The sequence below is a fragment of the Rhinatrema bivittatum genome, chromosome 2 (genome assembly GCF_901001135.1).
Source record: "Rhinatrema bivittatum chromosome 2, aRhiBiv1.1, whole genome shotgun sequence".
Taxonomy (NCBI): Eukaryota; Metazoa; Chordata; class Amphibia; order Gymnophiona; family Rhinatrematidae; genus Rhinatrema; species Rhinatrema bivittatum.
The window spans coordinates 60,495,897-60,517,181 of record NC_042616.1 but is presented as its reverse complement, the minus strand read 5'-3'; the positions used below and the strand labels follow the sequence as shown (position 1 = coordinate 60,517,181).

Below are 21,285 nucleotides of genomic sequence, written 5' to 3'. Positions count from 1 at the left end.
TGAGAATGGTTAATACAGTTCAATGGAACTTGGAATATTTGCATCTGTTCTTAAGCGTTATAAAATATTGCAAGCACTACAGATACTAAACCAACATCAGTTTGTTACAGGAGACTAAACTACATAAGAACATGTCATACTGGGTCAGACCAAGGGTCCATCAAGCCCAGCACCCCACTTCCAACAGTGGCCAATCCAGGCCATAAGAACCTGGCAAGTACCCAAACACTAAGTCTATTCCATGTTACTGTTGCTAGTAATAGCAGTGGATATTTTCTAAGTCAACTTAATTAATAGCAAGTAATGGACTTCTCTCCTCCAAGAACTTATCCAATCCTTTTTTAAACACAGCTATACTAACTGCACTAACCACATCCTCTGGCAACAAATTCCAGAGTTTAATTGTGCGTTGAGTGAAAAAGAACTTTCTCCGATTAGTTTTAAATGTGCCCCATGCTAACTTCATACGTACCCCCTAGTCTTTCTATTATCTGAAAGAGTAAATAAACAAGTTTGCTTACCGTAAACGTTGTTTCCGTAGATAGCAGAATGAATTAGCCATGCTGTCCTGGGATCTGTCAATCAGGTCCGGGAGGCGGAGCTTGACAAAGCAGAGGTTAGCTTTTTTGTCCCTCTGCGGCTGCGCGTGGGTTCCCGCGCAGGAAGTACAGATTCTCCTCAGTCTGTGATTAAGCATTAATGGTTGAGTAATATTTGTGATTGCCAGGGAGGAGGGTGGGTCAGCATGGCTAATTCATTCTGCTATCTACGGAAACAACGTTTACAGTAAGCAAACTTGTTTTTTTCCGGTCGATAGCAGGAATGAATTAGCCATGCTGTCCTGGGAGTCACAAGCTCCCCTCACGTTTAATCTATTTGTTCCTTTAACGTGTATTATCTGGTGGCAATCACTTGGTGTCAGCTGTTGTGGACTGTAGGATTGTTTGACCTAACTGTGTGTCCGTTGAGACTTGCTGATCCAAGCAATAATGTGCCGTAAACGTATGTAGGGAAGTCCATGTTGCCGCTTTGCATATGTCTATGGGCTGAACATGTTTGAGATGTGCCCAGGAGGTGGAAAGGGCACGTGTTTGATGTGCTTTTGGCTTTTGAAGTAGAGGTATGTTTTGCTTGGCATAGCAGAATTGGATGCATTGTACTATCCAACTTGCTATAGTCCGTTTTGTGACCGGTGTACCTGGTCTGTTAGAATCAAAGGAGAGAAACAGTTGTGACGGTCGTGAAGAGTTCGACGTTCTATTCCTGTAATATGCTAGCGCTCGTTTGCAATCCAGGGTATGAAGTAATGCTTCGCGGTCATTGGCGTGTGGCTTTGGGAAAAAAATTGGTAGGTCAATAGTTTGATTAATATGAAACTGGGAGATGACCTTAGGTAGGAAGGATGGATGTGTTCTCAAGACTACCTTTTGATGAAAGAATTGTAGGTAGGGTTCGTAGTGTACTAGTGCCTGAAGTTCACTCACCCGTCTCGTGGAAGTGATTGCGACCAGAAATACCACTTTCCAGGTTAGGTATTTAATATGAGCCGATTCCATAGGTTCGAATGGGGAATGCATCAATTGTTCCAAAACTATATTGATGTTCCACGGAATCGCTGGTTTCTTGGAAGGTGGTCTAATGTGTAACATTCCCTTCAAGAAGCGAGCGAGAAGAGGATGAGCTGCTATGTGACATTATTATAAGGTCTATGGTAGGCCGCAATAGCGCTCAAATGGACGCGAATAGAAGCTGTCGCTAATCCCGCTTCATAAAGGGTATGTAGATAGTCTAACAACTGGTGTGGTGTACAGTCCACCGGCGAGATGTGATGTGACGTACACCATGTGGTATATCTTCTCCACTTATAACTGTAGTTCAATCTCGTGGAGAGTTTCCTGGATTCTAGAAGTATAAGTTGTGTCTTATGAGATACTTTTTGTTGTGTTAGTAACCACCTGTCAGTCTCCAGGCTGTCAAGTGGAGGGAAGAGTGTAGCGGATGAAGTAGGGTCCCCTGATCCTGAAAGAGAAGGTCCGAACGAGACGGGAGCCGGATCGGTTCTTCTCTGGAGAGGCGAAGGAGGTAGCTGTACCATGGTTGACGTGGCCAGGCCGGAGCAATGAGTATCATTTGTGCTCTGTCGGCTATGCATTTTTGAATAGTTCTGGTGATGAGGGGAATGGGTGGAAAGGCATAAAGAAGGCCTTGTGACCATGGAATCAGAAAGGCGTCCTGCGCTGTTCTGATGGAGCTTGGATGTATTGAGCAAAACTGGGGAAGTTGTGTGTTGTGTTCTGTAGCAAACAGGTCGATTGTTGGCGTTCCCCATTTGTTGAATATTTGTAGTGCTACTTCTGCGTTGAGGGTCCACTCGTGGGGATGAAAAACTCGACTTAATCTGTCCGCCCTTGTATTTACTATACCGGGTAGATACGTTGCTTGTAGATGCATGCTCTGTTGATGTGCTAGCTGGAAAATCTGCAATGTTTCCTTGCATAGTGTCCAGGACCCCGAGCCTCCCTGCTTGTTGATGTAGAACATCGCCACTTGATTGTCCGTATACACCATGATTCGGCGACCTCGCAAGAATGTCTGGAATGCTTGTAAGGCTAGGCGAATAGCTCGAAGTTCTAAGCAGGTTGATCTGTAGAGTTTGTTCTGGTAACGTCCACAGGCCCTGCGTTTCGTAGACCTCCAGATGAGCCCCCCATCCTTTCCGGGAAGCATCTGTTGTTAGGACTGCGTTGTGAATGAGTGGTTGGAATAGAGCTCCTTTCACTAATGTGGACGGTAGGAGCCACCAAGAGATGTCTCTTTTCATATCCTTGGTAAGGTTGATCAGTTGCGAGAGAGGTTGCGAGTGTTGTTTCCACTGTCGTTTGAGTCCCCACTGTAATCTTCTTATGTGTAATCTGGTATTGGGAACTAAGAAATTGGCGGCTGCCATGTGGCCGAAGACTACTAGCACCCGGCGTGCCGCTGTTACCTGTTTCGTCTGTAAACTCTGTAAGAGCTGTCGTAACTGAAGTTGTCTGTCGTGCGGCAGATATGCCCTGGCTTGTATAGTGTCCAGGTACGCTCCTATAAATTGGAGTTGTTGCGTCGGTTGGAGCTGAGATTTCTGAAAATTGACTACTAGTCCTAATTGCTGCAGGCATTGAAGGATCTGTTGTAGATGGGATAGTAGGAGTTCCTTGGTCTGAGCCACTACTAACCAATCGTCTAGATATGGGAATATCGTCATCCCCTGTTTTCGGAGATGTGCCACCACCACTACCATACATTTGGTGAACACTCTGGGTGCCGCTGACAGTCCAAAGGGGAGTACCCTGTATTGGTAATGTTTCTGCTTGTAACGAAAACATAGGTACCGCCAAGAAGAGGGGTGAATTGAAATGTGAGTGTAAGCATCTTTCAGGTCGATGGAACACATCCAATCGCTGGGTTGTAATAAGGGAAGGATTGATTTCAGTGACACCATCTTGAATTTCTCCTTTACTAGAAATTTGTTGAGCTCTCTGAGATCTAAGATGGGTCGCAGGCCCCCCGACTTCTTGGGAATCAGGAAATAGGGTGAATAAAAACCCCGATTGTGGTGGATCCTGGAGAGGAGCGCAATGGCGCTTGATTGGCAAAGGTTGGTTATTTCCTGTTGGAGTTGTGGATGAGTCCTCGTATTTCTGGTAGACGCGAATTGGGGTAGGGTTGGTTTCGTTCGGAAGTGTAAACGATACCCCTGGCTTACAATGTCCAGAACCCATTGATCCGATGTTATGTGGTCCCACATTTGTAAACAAGATTGGATCCTCCCTGGCGGTAGTGACGGTTGTGGTAGTGGCATTAGGTTCAAAAAGACTGTGCCGGCTTGGCGGCCACAGGCTGTTGTTGGCTTTGCTGACGTTGTGCCCGTGGTTTGCCTCTACGTGGTAGTTGAGGCTGTTGATGTTGTGTTTGTTGCCTTTGATAATTAGGATAGGTTTGAGGGCGATATCCCTGGTACGACCTATATGATCTTCGTCCATAGGAGGATCTACGAGGGTACTGGTAGAAGCGCCTTGAGGTTTGGTACGTCGGATGGAACTGTAACGACTGTACTGCCAACGCTTCTTCCTTCAGCTTCCCCACCGCTTCCTGTAGTTTAGTACCAAATAGATGCTCTCCGGTGCAAGGGAGATTGGCTAGTTTTTCATGGACGTCGTCTCTTATAGAGCTTGAACGAAGCCACGCCGTCCTACGTGCTGCTATTGCAGTCGCTGAAGCTCTCGATGATGTTTCCATGCCCTCGTATACGGAACGGAGGAGGTGCCTAGAGCATTCCTCCATATCATGTAGTGTCTGGGGCATTTGTTCACGCGTTGTGGCTAGTAAGCCTTTTGTGGCTTGGATGCACTCGTACATATACTGCACCATATAAAATTGATGGTGCATAATACGTGTAGTCAGCATGGCGTTCTGATAAATCTTTCTACCCATCTCATCTAGGAGTTTGTGATCCTTATTAGGGGGGTAGGTGGCATGAAGTTTTGATTTTTTAAATCTTTGCATTGCGGATTCCACTATGACAGATTCGTGTTGCAATTGTGGAAGCGCATACGGGGTTTCCTTTTTGATGCGGAATTTTATGTCCGATTTCAGTGACACTGGTTGTATTGACTGTGGAGTCTCCCATGATTTAAGTAAAAGCCGATGTAGGAGATCATGTGGAGGAAGCGTGGTGGGTTCCCCAGGCACGTCGAATATTTTTAATAACCCAAGGGTTTCAGCCCTGGGGTCCGGTTCCTTTTGGAATTTAATTGGAGTATATTACCCATTTTCTCCAAAAAGCGAGGGTAAGATAGGTCTTCAGGTGGCGAATAAGGCTCTTGTTGTCCTTCTGGTACGTCGGAGGGAAATCCCGTTGACGAATTGGGTGAATCAGTGATGGAGTCGTATGGTTCCGGCACGGTGGAACGTGTTGGGGAGGGTTGTGGGGTTATCCCCTCAGGCAAGGATGGTGCGTCTTCTGGTACGGTCTTCGGAGGAGGCGACTTTGGCTGTGCGTCAGTATCAGAGGGTGCTTTCCCTAATGCAAAGGATGATTCCAACGTGCTATAGAAGCCAGCCAAGGATTGCGATAATTGCCAAAAGGCATCTTTAGAAGCTTGTGACAAATCTGGTTTTCGTTGTTTCTTAGCTGGTTCGGCCAAATGTGATCCTACGTCCGAAGGTTTTGACGGGGAAGATGCTTGGGAAGATGTCACATAAATTGGAGATTGTGTCTCTCGTGATTGGGATCTCCAGGACGATCTGGAAGTGTCTGGGCTACCTTTTGTTCCGTCATGGTGTCTATGATGAGACTTCTGCCCATGTACGTGGTGTTTTGTTTTTGACTGGTGTGACTTCCGCGACTCATGATGAGAGCAAGATGACCGTCTATCTCTGGAGTCTCTTGATGAGGAACTATGTTTTCGTTTGCGAGATTGTTCCCTGAGTTGTTCTTTGCCTGACAAAGAGTATAACTCTGGTCTTCTTTCCGTCTGTTCAGAGACGAAAGCTCCCTTTGGGGATGTGAATTTTGATCTTGAGGTATGTCTATGAGACGTGTCAGATGACTTTATGGCTGAGCGCCCCCTAGACTGTTCCATTGATACCTTTTGAGATGGTATTTTTGCTGGTTTTTGTTTCTCTTTGAACTTTGGTGTCTTTGCGTTCTCTTCGGCACCGAAGGTTTCGACTGCTCCTTTGACGACGGCTCCTGCGCCAAAGACGGTCCCAGTGTCGTAGGAGGCGCCACTGATTGAAGCGCAGTACTTGGTGGCGATGGATCCCGCGCCGTACTCGGCGCCAATGGCTGTCGCTCCGTACTCTGCGCCAATGGCTGCTGCTCCGTACTCTGTGCCGATGGCTGGCGCGCCGTACTCGGCGCCGATGGCTGCCGTCCCATAGTCGGCGCCGGTGGCTGCCGCGCCGACGGGTCCCGCGCCGTACTCGGCGCCGCTGGCTTTTGCTTCATATCCGGCGTCAGATGCTTCCGCGCCGTACTCGGCGCCGTTGGCTTTTTGGTCCTTTCCCGCGCCGGTGATTGTTCCTTCGGCGCCGTGTGGGAAGACCCCTGCGCCATAGAAGATGTCTGCGGCGCATGGCGCAGTGTGTCATGGCGCCGTGGTTTCCCCGGTCTATGTGACTTAGATATTTTAGTCTGCGCCTTGTCACGGCCTAAGACTTTCGGCGCCATTTTTTCTTTATTTTTTAATGGGTCTCGGCTCGAAGGGGATAGAAGTTCGGGAGTTACAGTGCCCTGTTTCCCTTGTACCTGTTTAGTCGGATCCGACACTGTTGATCTTGGGGTCGAATATTTTAGTTTCTTCACCGGTCCCGGTGAGGAGTGGACATCTGAGGGTTCCGAGGTACTCAAAAGCTCTTGGAGCCGATAGGCCCTTTGTCTCTTTGCCCTCGGAGACATTTTCGCACAGAATTGACAATTCGGAACATCATGACTACTGCCGAGGCAGCGGTAACATCGGTCATGATTGTCCGTGACCGACATCACCTTTCCACAGCAGCAGCGTTTGAAGCCCGATTTCGACATGAGGAGAGAATAGCTCCGCGTGCGATCCCGCGCGCGGAAAGAACAGACTGAGGAGAATCTGTACTTCCTGCGCGGGAACCCACGCGCAGCCGCAGAGGGACAAAAAAGCTAACCTCTGCTTTGTCAAGCTCCGCCTCCCGGACCTGATTGACAGATCCCAGGACAGCATGGCTAATTCATTCCTGCTATCGACGGGAAAAACCAATTCACATCTACCCGTTCTAGACCTCTCATGATTTTAAACACCTCTATCATATCCCCCCTCAGCCGTCTCTTCTCCAAGCTGAAAAGTCCTAACCTCTTTAGTCTTTCCTCATAGGGGGGGCTTTCCATTCCCCTTATCATTTTGGTCACCCTTCTCTGTACCTTTTCCATGACAATAAGCACCAAAAGCTTAAGTCACAATAGGTGGGTGAGTTATTTTATGCATTTTCAGGCTCAGGAAGTGCTCGTGTTGTCATTTTAGTGGGAAAATCTGTACCTTTTAAGTCAAATATTTTAGAGGAAGGTTTTTTGGTAGTGGGGGGTACTCGTTTCTTATGCCACACCAGCTAACAGCACCTGGGGGTTCAATGCAGCCTAGATAGAAGACCGTCTACTGTCAGCAGACTGGATGCGACTCTCCTGATGCTAGACCACTCATTTCTGGGGCAATTCAAGGTCGACAACTGTCACAGTCTGTCTATTTGAGTAAAAAAGAACTTAATTTGATGGCTGGAATTATTTGGAAATATTTGTGAAAAAGGCACATTTCAAGAATTGCTCTAAATATATTAATGAAAAGTTGAAACCAGAGTGGCCTGGCTTTCCCCAACCTAAAATATTATCATTTACTGTGTAAGCTGAGGCACTTAGGAGACTGGCTAATGTACACCTCTTATCATATACCTCATACACAATTAAACATGGATGGAAAGTGCTTTAATCCTGCCTCTTGAGTTGCCACGTGTAGCTCCCTTTATGAAACTGTTTTCCAATCTTAAGGATAACCTATTCATGAAACCAGTATTGCAAACATGGAGACAGCTGTGTAAGTGTATGACATTGTCACACAACTTCTCTTTTTTTTTTTTCGCCTTTAGGAGCTAATAGGAATTTTTTTTTACTTGGGTTACATGGTTTGGTGTTTCATTCACAGAAATTCCAAAGATACTGAGGTAGATCTTAAAAAAGTACGCGCGTGCGTACTTTTGTTCGCGCAACTGGCGCAAACAAAAGTACGTCAGATTTATATAAAATCCGGGATCGGCACGCACAAGGCTGCGCAAAATTGGCAACCTGCGTGCGCCGAGCCGCGCAGCCTGCCTCCGTTCCCTCCGAGGCCGCTCCGAAATCGATACAGAGTACTGCCATTCAGCCTGGCCTCAGCGCCCCGAGTGTTCACCAAGTGCCTGGCAGTAGTGGCTGCATATTTACGCCACAGGGGTGTACACATCTTTCCATATCTGGATGACTGGCTCATAAAATGCCAGTCCAGACAAGGAGCCCTCGACTCCCTTGGTCTCACTATACGGCTCCTGCACTCACTGGGATTTCTGATCAACTACCCAAAATCCCACTTGACACCATCTTATCATCTCTCCTTTATAGGAATAGACCTAAACACCACAGTAGCCAAAGGCTTCTTACCCAACGACCGAGCAACCACGGGGTCGACAAACAGCCTCAGCTTGCCAACTGCTCACGTTACTCGGCCACATGGCATCAACAGTCCATGTCACCCCAATGGCATGCTTAGCCATGAGACTTACGAGTACACGTTCCACAAAGAAACCTCTGCTCAGCAAACAAAGCACTGCTAACAATCCCTTCAGTAAAGTCAGCAAAATTAACCCAAGTGAGAGAAAGGGCTTTATCATTGGCTGGGCCCATACTATGGAACACGATGCCCCCCCGAACTCAGATTACAGAATAATCTCAAAACTTTTAAGAAAAATCTAAAAACATGGCTCTTTAAAAAAGCCTTCACTAAAGAGTGTGGAGGGTAGAGAACGAAAGTACAAGGTAATGCAGATGAGAATGAATTTAATCAATCCTACTTTTAAGAAGTAATATTTCAAAGCGATAGTAATTCAATAATATACCTGGACTTGACCAACATTACTCAAATAATGATTTTATTTATGAAATTGTAACCGAACTTTATTGGCACCTGTTAGAATGTAAGATATCCTACATTTACTTACCTTAGTCTATGTGCCTATTTGTAAACCGTTGCGATGGTATATTACTTAGCGACGGTATAGAAAAGTTTTTAAATAAAAAAAAAATAAATCTCAATGGCATCAAGCCACTCAGCTGCTTACGTCCCTTGTCCACATAACCAGTCAAATTCATTTGTCTCTTGTTTGGTGGATGCACAAGTCCAACTTACAAACAGGTCTACCCTTCCAGCAACCAGCTCCTCAGGTAACCTTAACCACAGACACCTCCAACCTAGGTTGGGGAGCCCATGTCAAAAGCCTTCAAACCCAAGGGACTTGGACAAGAACCAAAGCAACTGTCAGATAAACTTCCTGGAGCTTCGGGCGATGCGGTACTCCCTCTATGCATTCAAGGAATGCCTCTCCAACAAGATAGTCTTGATCCAAACAGACAACCAAGTTGCAATGAGGTACTTGAACAAACAGGGGGGCACGGGCTCCTATCTGCTCTGCCTAGAGGCGGTGCAGATTTGGGCCTGGGCCCTGTTGCACTCAATCCTAATGCAAGCCACTTATCTGGCAGGCACACAGAATGCACTGGTGGACCGCCTCAGCTGACATTTCCAGCCCCACAAGTGGTCCTTAGATCCCTCTGTTGAGAGCAGAATCTTCCACCGGTGGGGTCAGCCAATCATTGACCTCTTTGCGTCCAAGCAGAACCGCAAAGTGGAATGCTTCTGCTCCCTGCACAGGGACTGGACAGCACCAACCATGGATGGCTTCGCCTGTCCCTGGAGGTCTGCTATATGCGTATCCTCCGATTCCGCTGATAAGCAAGACCCTCGTAAAGCTACAACAGGACCGAGGCACCATGATACTCATAGCCCCATATTGGCCACGTCAAGTCTGGTTTCCCATACTTCTCGACCTCTCTGTCCAGGATCCCATTCGCCTGAGCACGGAACCCAACCTCATAACATAGAATCACGGCCAGTTACGCCACCCGAACCTCCAGACCCCATCTCTGACGGCCTGGATGTTGAAAGGTTGATTCTACAACCACTCAATCTTTCTACTGGCATCAGTCCTTGCAGCTTCATGGAAGCCTTCCACGCGGAAATCTTACCACTCTAAATGGAAGAGGTTTACCTTGTGGTGCACACAGAATGGCTTTGATCCTTTTTCTTGCCCCACTTCCAAACTATTAGACTATCTCTTGCACCTCTTGGAATCTGGTCTCCAGATTTCCTCTATACGAGTACATCTCAGTGCCATCTCTGCGTACCTTCAAGGTATAGGGGATGCCCCAATAATGGCTCAACCCCTGGTGAGTCGCTTCATGAGAGGTTTACTACAGCTTAAGCCTCCTCTACGACCACTGGTCGTGGCATGGGACCTCAATGTAGTACTTGCACGGCTCATGTGTCCTCCTTTTGAGCCCCTGCACTCCTGCAAACTCAGAAATAGAAAATTATTTTCCTAGTAGCCATTACATCTGCTTGCAGGGTAAGTGAGTTACAGGCCCTTGTGACCTACTGACCCTACACAAGATTCCTCCATGACCAGGTGGTTCTCTGCACTCACCCTAAATTCCTGTCTAAGGTGGTCACTGATTTCCATTTAAATCAGTCCATAGTCTTGCCCAATTTCTTCCCAAGGCCTCACACTCACCCGGGTGAGTGAGCTCTGCACACCTTGGACTGTAAACGTGAACTTGCATTTTATTTAAATCGCATTGCAGCCCATAGGAAGTCCACCCAACTCTCTGTTTCATTTGACAAAAGCAAGCTTGGAGTTGCGGTGGGCAAGCAGACTCTCTCCAACTGGTTGGCAGACTGCATTAACATAAGAACATGCCATACTGGGTCAGACCAAGGGTCCATCAAGCCCAGCATCCCGCTTCCAACAGTGGCCAATCCAGGCTACAAGAACCTGGCAAGTACCCAAAAACTAAGTCTGTTCTATGTTACTGTTGCTAGTAATAGCAGTGGCTATTTTCTAAGTCAACTTAATTAATAGCAGGTCATGGGCTTCTCCTCCAAGAACTTATCCAATCCTTTTTTTAAAATCAGCTACACTAGCTGCACTAACCACATCATCTGGTAACAAATTCCAGAGTTTAACTGTGCATTGAGTGAAAAAGAACTTTCTCCAATTAGTTTTAAATGTGCCACATGCTAACTTCATGGAGTCTTTCTATTATCCGAAAGAGTGAATAACCGATTCACATTTACCCGTTCTAGACTTCTCATGATTTTAAACACCTCTATCATATCCCCCCTCTATCATATCTCTTCTCCAAGCTGAAAAGTCCTAACCTCTTTAGTCTTTCCTCATAGGGGAGCTGTTCCATTCCCTTATATTTTGGTCGCACTTCTCTGTACCTAAATGATAAAGGGAATGGAATTGAATTCTGCTACCAGCAAGCAGGCCTTCCACTTCAGGGACGAGTGAAGGCACACTCAGTCAGGGCCATGGCAACGTCAGTAGCACACTATTATTCAGTACTGATTGCCGACATCTGCAGAGCTGCGACGTGGAGTTCTCTCCACACGTCGCAGCCCACTACTACCTGGAAAAGGCTGGAAGACAAGACTCCGTTTTTGGCCAGTCTGTCCTATGAAACTTATTTCCAGTATAGAAACCCAACTCGTCCTACTTCAACCCGTTGTGAATTTCAGGCTGCCTCATTATTACCAACAGCACACCAGTTGTTGTGCCTGTTGCACATGTTGTGTGCTGCTTGGCCTGCTTCTTATGAGTCAGCCTGTAGCTTGCTATTCACCCATATGTAGGACTACCATCTTGCTTGTCCTGGGAGAAAGCAGAGTTGCTTACCTTTAACAGGTGTTCTCCCAGTGCAGCAGGATGTTAGTCCTCATGAAACCCGCCTGCCACCCTGCAGAGTTGGGTTCAATACCGTTTTCTTATTGTTCGCTCGTACTTTTTGCTGCAAACGAGACTGAAGGGGACCCCTGGTGGCTACAGGATTAGTGGTATGCTGGGCATGTCCAGTGTGCCAGTCAAAGTTCTAGAAACTTTGACAAAAGTGTTCTGTGACAGGGCTCCATCTGATGATGTCACCCATATGTGAGGACTAACATTCTGCTGCCCTGGGAGAACACCTGTTACGGGTAAGCAACTCTGCTTTTTCAAAATTGTTTCAGATATATAAACAAGGTTTCAGAGAACATTTTATTGATGGAAACACAATATAAGTTTTTGACTAGGTTTTATTTTTCACAGAAAATGGCTTTCCTGTCTAAATTTTTGGGAACCAATAGGTGTATTAAATGTGAAAAGGACATGGGAAGTTTAGGAAATTTATTTTGGTCTTGTGAACTTGTTCAATATTTTTAGGAGAATGTCTTGAGTTATCTTGGGAATGTTATGGGATGTAAACTACAACTGAATGCAACAGTGGCATTAATTGAAGATATGTCATCAATTAAGAAGGGGAATAAGTAACAGAAGTTATGGATGTGAAAGGCTTTGCTTCTTGGGAAGAAATCAATATTGCAAAATTGGAGATCTCAGACCTCCTATCTAATGCAGTGGAAGAATGCCCTACACCCTTTAGTTGTTATGGAAAAATAGGTGGCTAAATTGGGTTCACCCAAGAAGAAAAATGTCTTCTCGGTTGTTTGGGATCTTTATATTCAATCGTTACCTCATAAAGCAAAAACTATTATACTTAATGATTTAAAGATATTGGTGTTTTTGTTCTTCCAACTATTTTGCTTCAGAAGTCTTTTTAAGTCTTCTTATACCGCTAACAATTCTTTTGCAAATAAACACTGGGTTTTTTTGGGGGGTGAGGGGAATGAGTTGGTTGGTGGTGGAGATAAACTATAAAACATAATATGTGTATCCTTTTGAACATGATATATAGAAGGAACATTATGCTATTTTTGCTTGAATTCTTATTCTTTTTCAAAAGAGATTTGAATATAAAACAGGCACAAAACTACATAAGATGCCAGCTGAGCCCAAATTTGCTTGTAAGCCTTCTCACAGTTCTGAAACTTCCCAGGGTAGTTTGATTATTATCCCCCTAACTATCATTATCTTTCCACTATTAACTCCCTGAAGAGAAAGAAAATAATATCTATCATAAAACAAAGGGTTTCTTCTGCAGAATCTTTTCTTTTTAAGCATGAAATGTAATATTTCGGCTTTGACAATGGTCATAACATAATTATGTCCATAATAATAGCAGGGAGTTAATCCCCTATAATGTACATGTCCTCACACTGTCAAAAGGCCAAAACCGGATAGGCTGCAGCTCACAACAGTAGACCTTACAATTGGATCTCATTCAAAAGGCAGAAAAGTGATCATGGTTTAAACAGAAACAAACATACTCAATATTCTTAGAGCCTGCAGGTATAGCATGAATATAAAAACATTGGGAAGGCAAACATGATCATCTTAACAAAATCCTTTTGTTTTCTATGAAATAATCTTGGTCTGAACATTGGGTGCGCTTATATACTTGAATGGAAGGAGATGAAGGGAAAGTGAATGTGAAGGAGTGTATAGGCTAGGACCTCAGAACACCTTAAAGGATCAGGACCAGCTATCTGGCCTGGTCCACCTTAAATACCCAGAGTGGAAATTCAGGCCAGAGGGTATTTCCCAGACTCAAGAAAGTGCAAATGGGCAGAGACAAGAGAAGGAAGTTCCAGGAACTATGCCAGAACCCTTATGTTTGAATGCTTGACTTTTGATGTAACACTGCTAAGTAGGCTAAGTAGGCTTTTTACTGTCCATTTATGTGAAGAATAAAATTGCTTTTCTGTTGAAAGCTACCGTACATCTGGTTTTCTGCCCTACCTAATGCCAAAAAAACAAAGAGGTAGGCGATCTATGGTACCGTCAGGTGAACACAGAAAGAATAGATGCCTTGATCTTTTTCGATACTTTATTGATGCAGAGACGTTTCTAGTAAATTGCCCGACTCAGGCCGAGTTTCGCAGCTTCACAGCCGCTGCCTCAGGGGCTACAAATAAGCAATCATCATTAAACAAATAAATATCTCACAGCAAACCATATTATTAAGATCTTATAAATATTAAAAAGAAATTTATAAAAGTTAAAAATATTTTTTAAACATTGTAAAGATCTAAAATTGAAACAGCAAATCTACTAATAGAATCAAAATACATAAATAAATAAATAAATAAAAAACAATTAAATAATTAAAAAACAATGACCTTAGACATTGATATTAGACAGTACTTTACCTCCAAAATTCAAATCATTGATATCATATGATCCACTCAGATCAAAAAATGCCAGCGATGGTAAAACAATTAAGAGAACTAAAGAAGAAGAAACAACCACTATTACACCATATGTAAATTTCATAAAAATTCTAATCATTCATATATGCAAATCTAAAAATGGCATAAAAGTGTAATTTGAAACTTGTTTATAAAAAAGTAACTAGTTTTCCACATTTCATGCCAGAACCATTAATACACCACACCGAATCTTTGCACAACTAAAAGCATTACAACTTCTTATATCAGCGTTTTAATTGATAGCATAGCCTGAATAGATTAACAGTACTACCAATGGTAACCTTGCTTGATCAATCCTTTGTTGATCTAAAATTTACATAACATATATAATTATTGTTTAGTTGTTCTACCGTATTTCAAACATAGCAAGAGAGTATTAATAGCAACTGCAGCACACACTCGATCTACTATCAGCTCAATTTCCATACCTCACATTTGAATAATATTTCTTTTATCATTATTGCTAATGAATTTAACATCATGGAGAGGGGGTAAAAAACGCTGGAACATGTGATAAAAAGGATAAATACTAACAATGTATGAAGCAAAAAAGACAATACTTCTAAAAAATTACCAAACACAAATATGTGCGGCAAACCGCAGTTTCTGCTATGCAACTAGTGCAAGCCGCGTCTCGGTAGCCATTTTTGGAACTCCAGTTATGGCGCCAAAAAATCAATAAATATAAAAATTAAAGTCTACTCAAGAATAAAAACTATATTTGTATATAGAAGTCGAATATTTAAAAACCATTAGCACAATATTAAATAATGTCAATCAACCAATGGGCGTGTTTAGTGTCCCGATGCGGACACTTTCTCTGAAAAGGTACACTGCGGTCTATGGAAATACTACCTTCAATTATAGGTTTAGAATCTCAGTTTTTCAATTAACAACAGCAGCGCACATTCAACATTACATTGACTTCACATCCACACATCTCTTTTGGATTAAACTTACTAGTAAGACTATAAGCATCGCTATTTTTCGAAATAAATAGAAAAAAAGAAGAGAAGCAGAAAGGCACCGTAACATGTTGTTAGAAAACTCCCGCTGCAATCAGTACTAGTAATAACTCTGTTACTAACGATGTATATAGCAAAAATAAAAACATCAGATACAGGAAATATTATCCATGATTCTTAAATAAATAATTATTTAAGATTTAATATCACCTTCAAATCAATAGGTCCAAATGCAAGCTTGTATGGCAAACCGCAGTCTCTGCTATGCAACTATTGCAAGTCTCGTCTCGGTAGCCATTTTTAAAACCCAATTTTGGCGCCAAAAAACAGTAAATGTAAGAATATTTTTTAAAGAAAATATAAATTGTGTCCATTCAAAATTGTAAGTTAAAAACTATATTCATGTATAAAAATAATTATTTGAAATATTTTTAAAAGTATTTTTAAAAGTATCTAATATCAATGTCTAAGGTCATTGTTTTTTAATTATTTAATTGTTTTTTATTTATTTATTTATGTATTTTGATTCTATTAGTAGATTTGCTGTTTCAATTTTAGATCTTTACAATGTTTAAAAAAGATTTTTATTAACTTTTATAAATTTCTTTTTAATATTTATAAGATCTTAATATGGTTTGCTGTGAGATATTTATTTGTTTAATGATGATTGCTTATTTGTAGCCCCTGAGGCAGCGGCTGTGAAGCTGCGAAACTCGGCCTGAGTCGGGCAATTTACTAGAAACGTCTCTGCATCAATAAAGTATCGAAAAAGATCAAGGCATCTATTCTTTCTGTGTTCACCTACCTAATGCCAAAGACTGCTGCATGCTATCCCATATAGTGGTAGGATTTACTGGTCTACGCCTAGCACAGATCAGGGACCCACACTAAAAAAATGATTATTTGTTTGTTTCCAGACTTAGCTAAAGCGGAAGCACTGATAGTTAAATCCTTTGGACTAAAGGGCCTACCCTGCCTAGTTAGAGGGAATATCAAATTAGTCAGGGCTGGACAGACTAGATTTTGTTTGTTTGTTCTGAAGAGAAATAGAAGGAAATATTTTGTGTTTTCTCTTTCCCATGCCTTCTTTGCAGCAACTGCATTCCTCTAAGTACATAGAGGTTCCACCTACAGCCCAAAACTTTCAAGCTAGCATGGGGAGATTATTCCAGGCCCTCACAGAAGGGCAACGGCAGCTACAACGCATCATATGAGGCCAGTGGCCCCGGTAGCAATTCCTGCAAGAGCAATTGAATAAACAGATTTCCTTGATGAAGACAGTGCAAGCTGTACAAGATACCCCAGCCTGGCCTAATCCTGGGCTCCTTTGATATTTAAGCTTACAATAGGACAGGACCAAGATTTTATCCAGTAGATCTGAACAAACTGCCCAGCTAGCACGGTGGCCAGAGTCCACTTGGACCATCTACCTGACCAATCTGTTGACAGTCAACAGCCAAGCTGCCTTCCAGGCTACAAATCCAGTTGGAAGGGCCACCTACAAGGAAGTTGAAGCTGCCATCCTTGAACTTGCAAAATGTCTCCCAGAAGTATACCAACAATAGTTCCAGCGAGGAGCTCTCTGGAAAGGAGAAAGTCCACAGAATCTCTCCTATTGATGGAAGTAGTTACAGCCTGAAAGCAAGACTGGCACAGAAGTGGTCAACATAATTCTACTGGAGCAGTTTTCAGACAGCTTGCACTGCTCTGTGTGACAGTGGGTATGCCAACATTCAAGGTTTACACTTGAAAGCACCCCTAGAAGTTTCTGACTTCTTCTACCATGCCCAATCAATGCCAGAGTGCACCAAGGAACAAGAGAGTCACCACTAGATACCGGAGTCTGCAGTTGGGGAATAAGGCATGCATCGCAGACCCCAGAGAAGAACCAGCCATGGAACTTAGATTCAATGCCATGCTTCCATTGTGGAGAGAGACGCCACTAGCCACTTTGCCAGGAAATGTCCCTGGACTGAGAAAGAAGCAATGGGAGTTAGCTAAATAAGAAAACGTTTGTAAATTTGTTGATACTCTTCACTCAGGACTTTGTACTTTCTTACTCCCAGTTGAGCTATATGGGGTCCATAGTTGAATTTGGGAGAAAAAAACCGTCGATCGGAGGGAGGTAGCTAAGCAAACCCATACTGACTATGAACATATGGTGACTTTAGTGTGTATTCAAGGAAACCAAGCCAGCCTTGAAGTGGATATACTTCCATGGCTCTGATATACTGTAGTCCTGGGGCACAGTTTCCCAGACTTTGAACTCTCTGGGTCCTGTTATAATGCTGGATCAACCAACTCTGTAAATGAAGAATTGTTTCTGGAGATCTTTCTTCAGGGACGCCCAAACATATATGATGGATACCAAGACGCCCAAACCCCGATGGCAACGCCATCATGGGAGGCCATAATAGACAGGTTTCCTGAGACAAATGAGGAACTGCAGGCACCCCAGAAACCCTTAATTGGTCCCCCAGAATGGCAAGGGCAAGGCTAACCATGGAAAATATAGATGGCCCAACTGCAAGATGGTTAGTCTAAGTTTGTCCAGGGGAATGCACATATGATAGAAGGGAAGTTGGTCCTTGGCTTACAGGTCCACACCCTTCCACTTTCCTTTAGAAGAAAGGGACAGGTCTGGCACAGGGCGGGAAAGGAAAATAGGAATGCTGGTTTCCTTTCCCAAGACTTATCCCTGGTAAGGGGCAGGCACTTAACCTAAGAAAGTTGAGCTGAAGTGGAGAATATGTGAAGGAATGTATAGACCAGGACTCCAGAACATCTTAAAGAACCAGGATCAGCTATCTGGCCTGATCTACCTTATATACCCAGAGCTGGAATTCAGGCTGCAGGGCATTTTCCAGGGAAGGGGAATAAAAGCTCAGAATCAGGAAGGAACCAAAGGGCCCAGAATGGGAGAAGGAAGCTCTAGGAACTATGCCAGAACCCTATACTTTTGAGTGCTCGATTTTTGAAGTAACATTGCTGAGGTAAGCAGGCCTTTTGCTGTCTATTTAAAGAACAAAAGTGCTTTTTTGTTTAAAGCCAGAGTCCGGCTGGTTTTCTGTCTCCAGCATGCCTCCCTAAAGCCAAAGACCGCACTGTGCTATCACAGTGGATTAAGACAATGCACCATTTAATATATATAATATATTCATCAAGCAATATAACATTTGACTCTAACTTTGTAAGGGTCAAGACAATCTATTCTTCTTAGGAGTTTGCATGTAAACAGTCAGTTAAAAAACCTTTCCTCAACAGTAGCATATCAGGAGTCACGTTTAAAGTTCTATTCAAGAGTAATCTTAGGAACTATTTCTTTACAGAGACAGTAGTGGAGGTGGTAGAGACTAAAACAGTATCTGAATCCAAGAAAGAATGGAATAAACATGGGAATCTGAGGGAATGATGGGAATTGTAAGGGCTACATAAATTGGGCAGACTAGATGGGCCATATGTTTTTTTTTATGCTGTTATGTTTCTGTTGCTATCTATGTTTGACTTAAAGATAGGGATGGTATAACATTTCTGCATGGGGGGTAACCTGCACGGAATGGCAGTTACTACCCTTAACAGAGGGTATTGGGGTGACCCGCACAGAATGGCAATTATTACCTTTAACAGAATGCATGGGGTAATCTGCATGGATGGCAGTTACTATCAAAAGCAAATTGTTGGGCAGACTAGATGGACCATTTGGTTTTTTTCTGCCTCATTACTGTTATGTTTTGCATGTATACGTTTGCCATCTCTATATATTGTATATTGTTTAAGAAGCAATATTAGTCCTGGAGAAAACTGGAGTCTATCTAAGTTGCAATCTGAAGAAGGGACCTCAACAGCCTCAAAAACTCAAATAGCATCATCCTTTATGTTGGTCCTTCAAAAGCTATCACAACCTACAAAGTTGCAGGCATTGATATTATTTTCCAAACCAAATTTGTCAAGACTCATTGCCCTTCCAAGTGCAATGATTTATAAGCCTAACTTTGCACTGCGGATTTGTTGCAGAACTGCCACATAATTCCATACATTTTACTGCGGAATGCACTGTCAAGCTTCTTTACAAAATGAGAGGGCCACGTTCTAACCCAATTTCCAGATATACAAAAAGTTTCAAAACTTAAGTTAACAGATGCCCTTTCCGCAGCAGTTTTCAATCTGGAATTTCCAGGGTCAGGAGTTACTGGAAGACGCAGATACAGAATTAGCCAAACTCGAGCCAACAATCCTGTCCCTGTTTATTAAGAGCCAGGGAGAAGATAATTCAAGGTCACACACACCCTTTCTTTATTTGCTTCTGCAGCTTCCTAATCACTTTGGGCTCACTGTCCACGCAGAGGGCACTCAGCTTTCCATCCCGGGCAAAAAACGGATATCTGAAAGAAAACCAGCAATATTATCTACAGGCCCTGGGAACAGTTTGCAAAGGGTGAATTACTGGGACTAAGAAACTGGTAAGAATCCAGTAGGGAAGCTGGGAATTGATGGGAAAATATAGACATTGATAGATAGGCTACCTATGTTGTAGGCAATAGGCTATATGATATTCTGCTATAAACTGTTAAAAAGTAAAATTAGTGGTTTTCAGGCTATCGTATGTGATGAAACCTATATTTTCAGTTTTTATATAATTTTTCCTGGGAATTTCAATATTATAGCAAAAAAAAAAAAAAAATCTGTGGAAAAAAGCAAGTTTGCTTACCGTAAACTGTGTTTCCGTAGATAGCAGGATGAATTAGCCATGCTGTCTGGGAAGCGTTGCAACCCGAAGTAGGCAGAGTCTCCTCAGCTAGTAACAGAGCTTTGACTCTGGGTGTCTGCGCGGTGGTGTTCCCGCACGGTTCCCTCTCCTCTTCAGTGTCTTTGTAGCCAAGCGAGAGGTAAAGTAAGTTATTATGTCCTGTAGATGACTGTCAAGGGAGGAGGGAGGAAACACATGGCTAATTCATCCTGCTATCTACAGAAACACCGTTTACGGTAAGCAAACTTGATTTTTCCCATCGATAGCAAGGTGAATTAGCCATGCTGTCTGGGAGTCCCAAGCTCCCGGGTTGCGTCCATGTATAATGTTTTTGAAGGTTGGTACAGCAACCCTGGAAGTAGTAGACAGTCTCATATCTTTTTTAATGTAGATAAGACTGCAGAGCCCAGTGCTGCATCAGAAGTTGCTTGTTGTTGTAGAGAATAGTGTGACGTAAAGGTATGAATGGAGGACCATGTTGCTGCCTTGCAGATATCCAATAGTGGAACATTGTTCAAGTGAGCAACTGATGCTGCTGTAGCACGTATCTGATGCGCTTTAGGTTTACTTTCAAGTTTGATAGAATGTTTATTGTAGCAAAATAGAATGCATTGTGATAACCAACTGGCTATAGTCCTTTTTGAAACGGGATGGCCCAGATTGTTGGGATTTAAGGAAAGGAACAGCTGAGAGTGTCTAGAAGTGGACTGAGTCCTTTATTTGTAGTAGGCTATAGTCTTTTACAGTCTAGAGCAGGGGTCAGGAACCTTTTTGGCTGAGAGAGCCATAAACGCCACATATTTTAAAATGTAATTCCATGAGAGCCATACAATATGTTTAAAACTAAATACAAGTAAATGTGTGCATTTTATGTAAGATCACACTTTTAAAGTACAATAAGTCTCTGAAAATATTACACCAGGCCTTAAGACACCAATACATCTCCTATTAGGAAAACGGACCAAGTCAGGCTGCTATAGAGTCCTACACAGAAACTACACGCCAGCAGAAAACCTCACCTGAATCACGTGCTGTCCCTCACCTAACATAGAATAAAGAGACCAAAACGCATAACAAGAAGCATGCAGACAAAAACTGAATTGGAAACTGCAACAAGCCAGAGTCTCTGTATGCAGTATAACAAAGGAAAAAAGAAACATCACACATCCTTATAAAACAAATCAAGAAATATAAAATCATCAGCAGTAAAACTGTACTAACAAAAAGAACATATTTCGAAACAGCTGATGAGTGGAATATCCAATAATTAAAAACTCATATAAAACATTTCCAGATACCAACAAAATATTTCAAAATAGCAGACACAAAGATCCAGTAATGAAAAATAATAAGGATACAAAAATTTTTTTGCTCTGCATACCTGGGAACGTTTGATATCCAGGTGTCCTGAGATTGTTCTGAATTAGCAGGAGGTGGGGTGGTTTGCTTGGAACTTTCTCCTCTCTGTCACATACCAGCGCTCTCTCTCACATTGGCTCTCAATGACACACCTATACACACATGCTCTCAGTCACTCACATATACAAATGTTTTT

The 21,285-nt window shown here is 43.0% G+C and overlaps 1 protein-coding gene across 5 annotated transcripts in view; it reads right to left on the bottom strand.

The window, feature by feature from the left end:
* LOC115084005 (tubulin delta chain-like) overlaps positions 1–21,285 on the bottom strand; it is a 193,534-nt gene that overhangs the window by 144,890 nt on the left and 27,359 nt on the right. For all 5 annotated transcript variants that reach the window (XM_029588249.1, XM_029588248.1, XM_029588246.1 and 2 more), the window contains one exon: positions 19,270–19,365. In XM_029588249.1, coding sequence (XP_029444109.1) covers positions 19,270–19,365 — 96 coding nt within the window. The remainder of the gene's footprint in view (positions 1–19,269; positions 19,366–21,285) is intronic.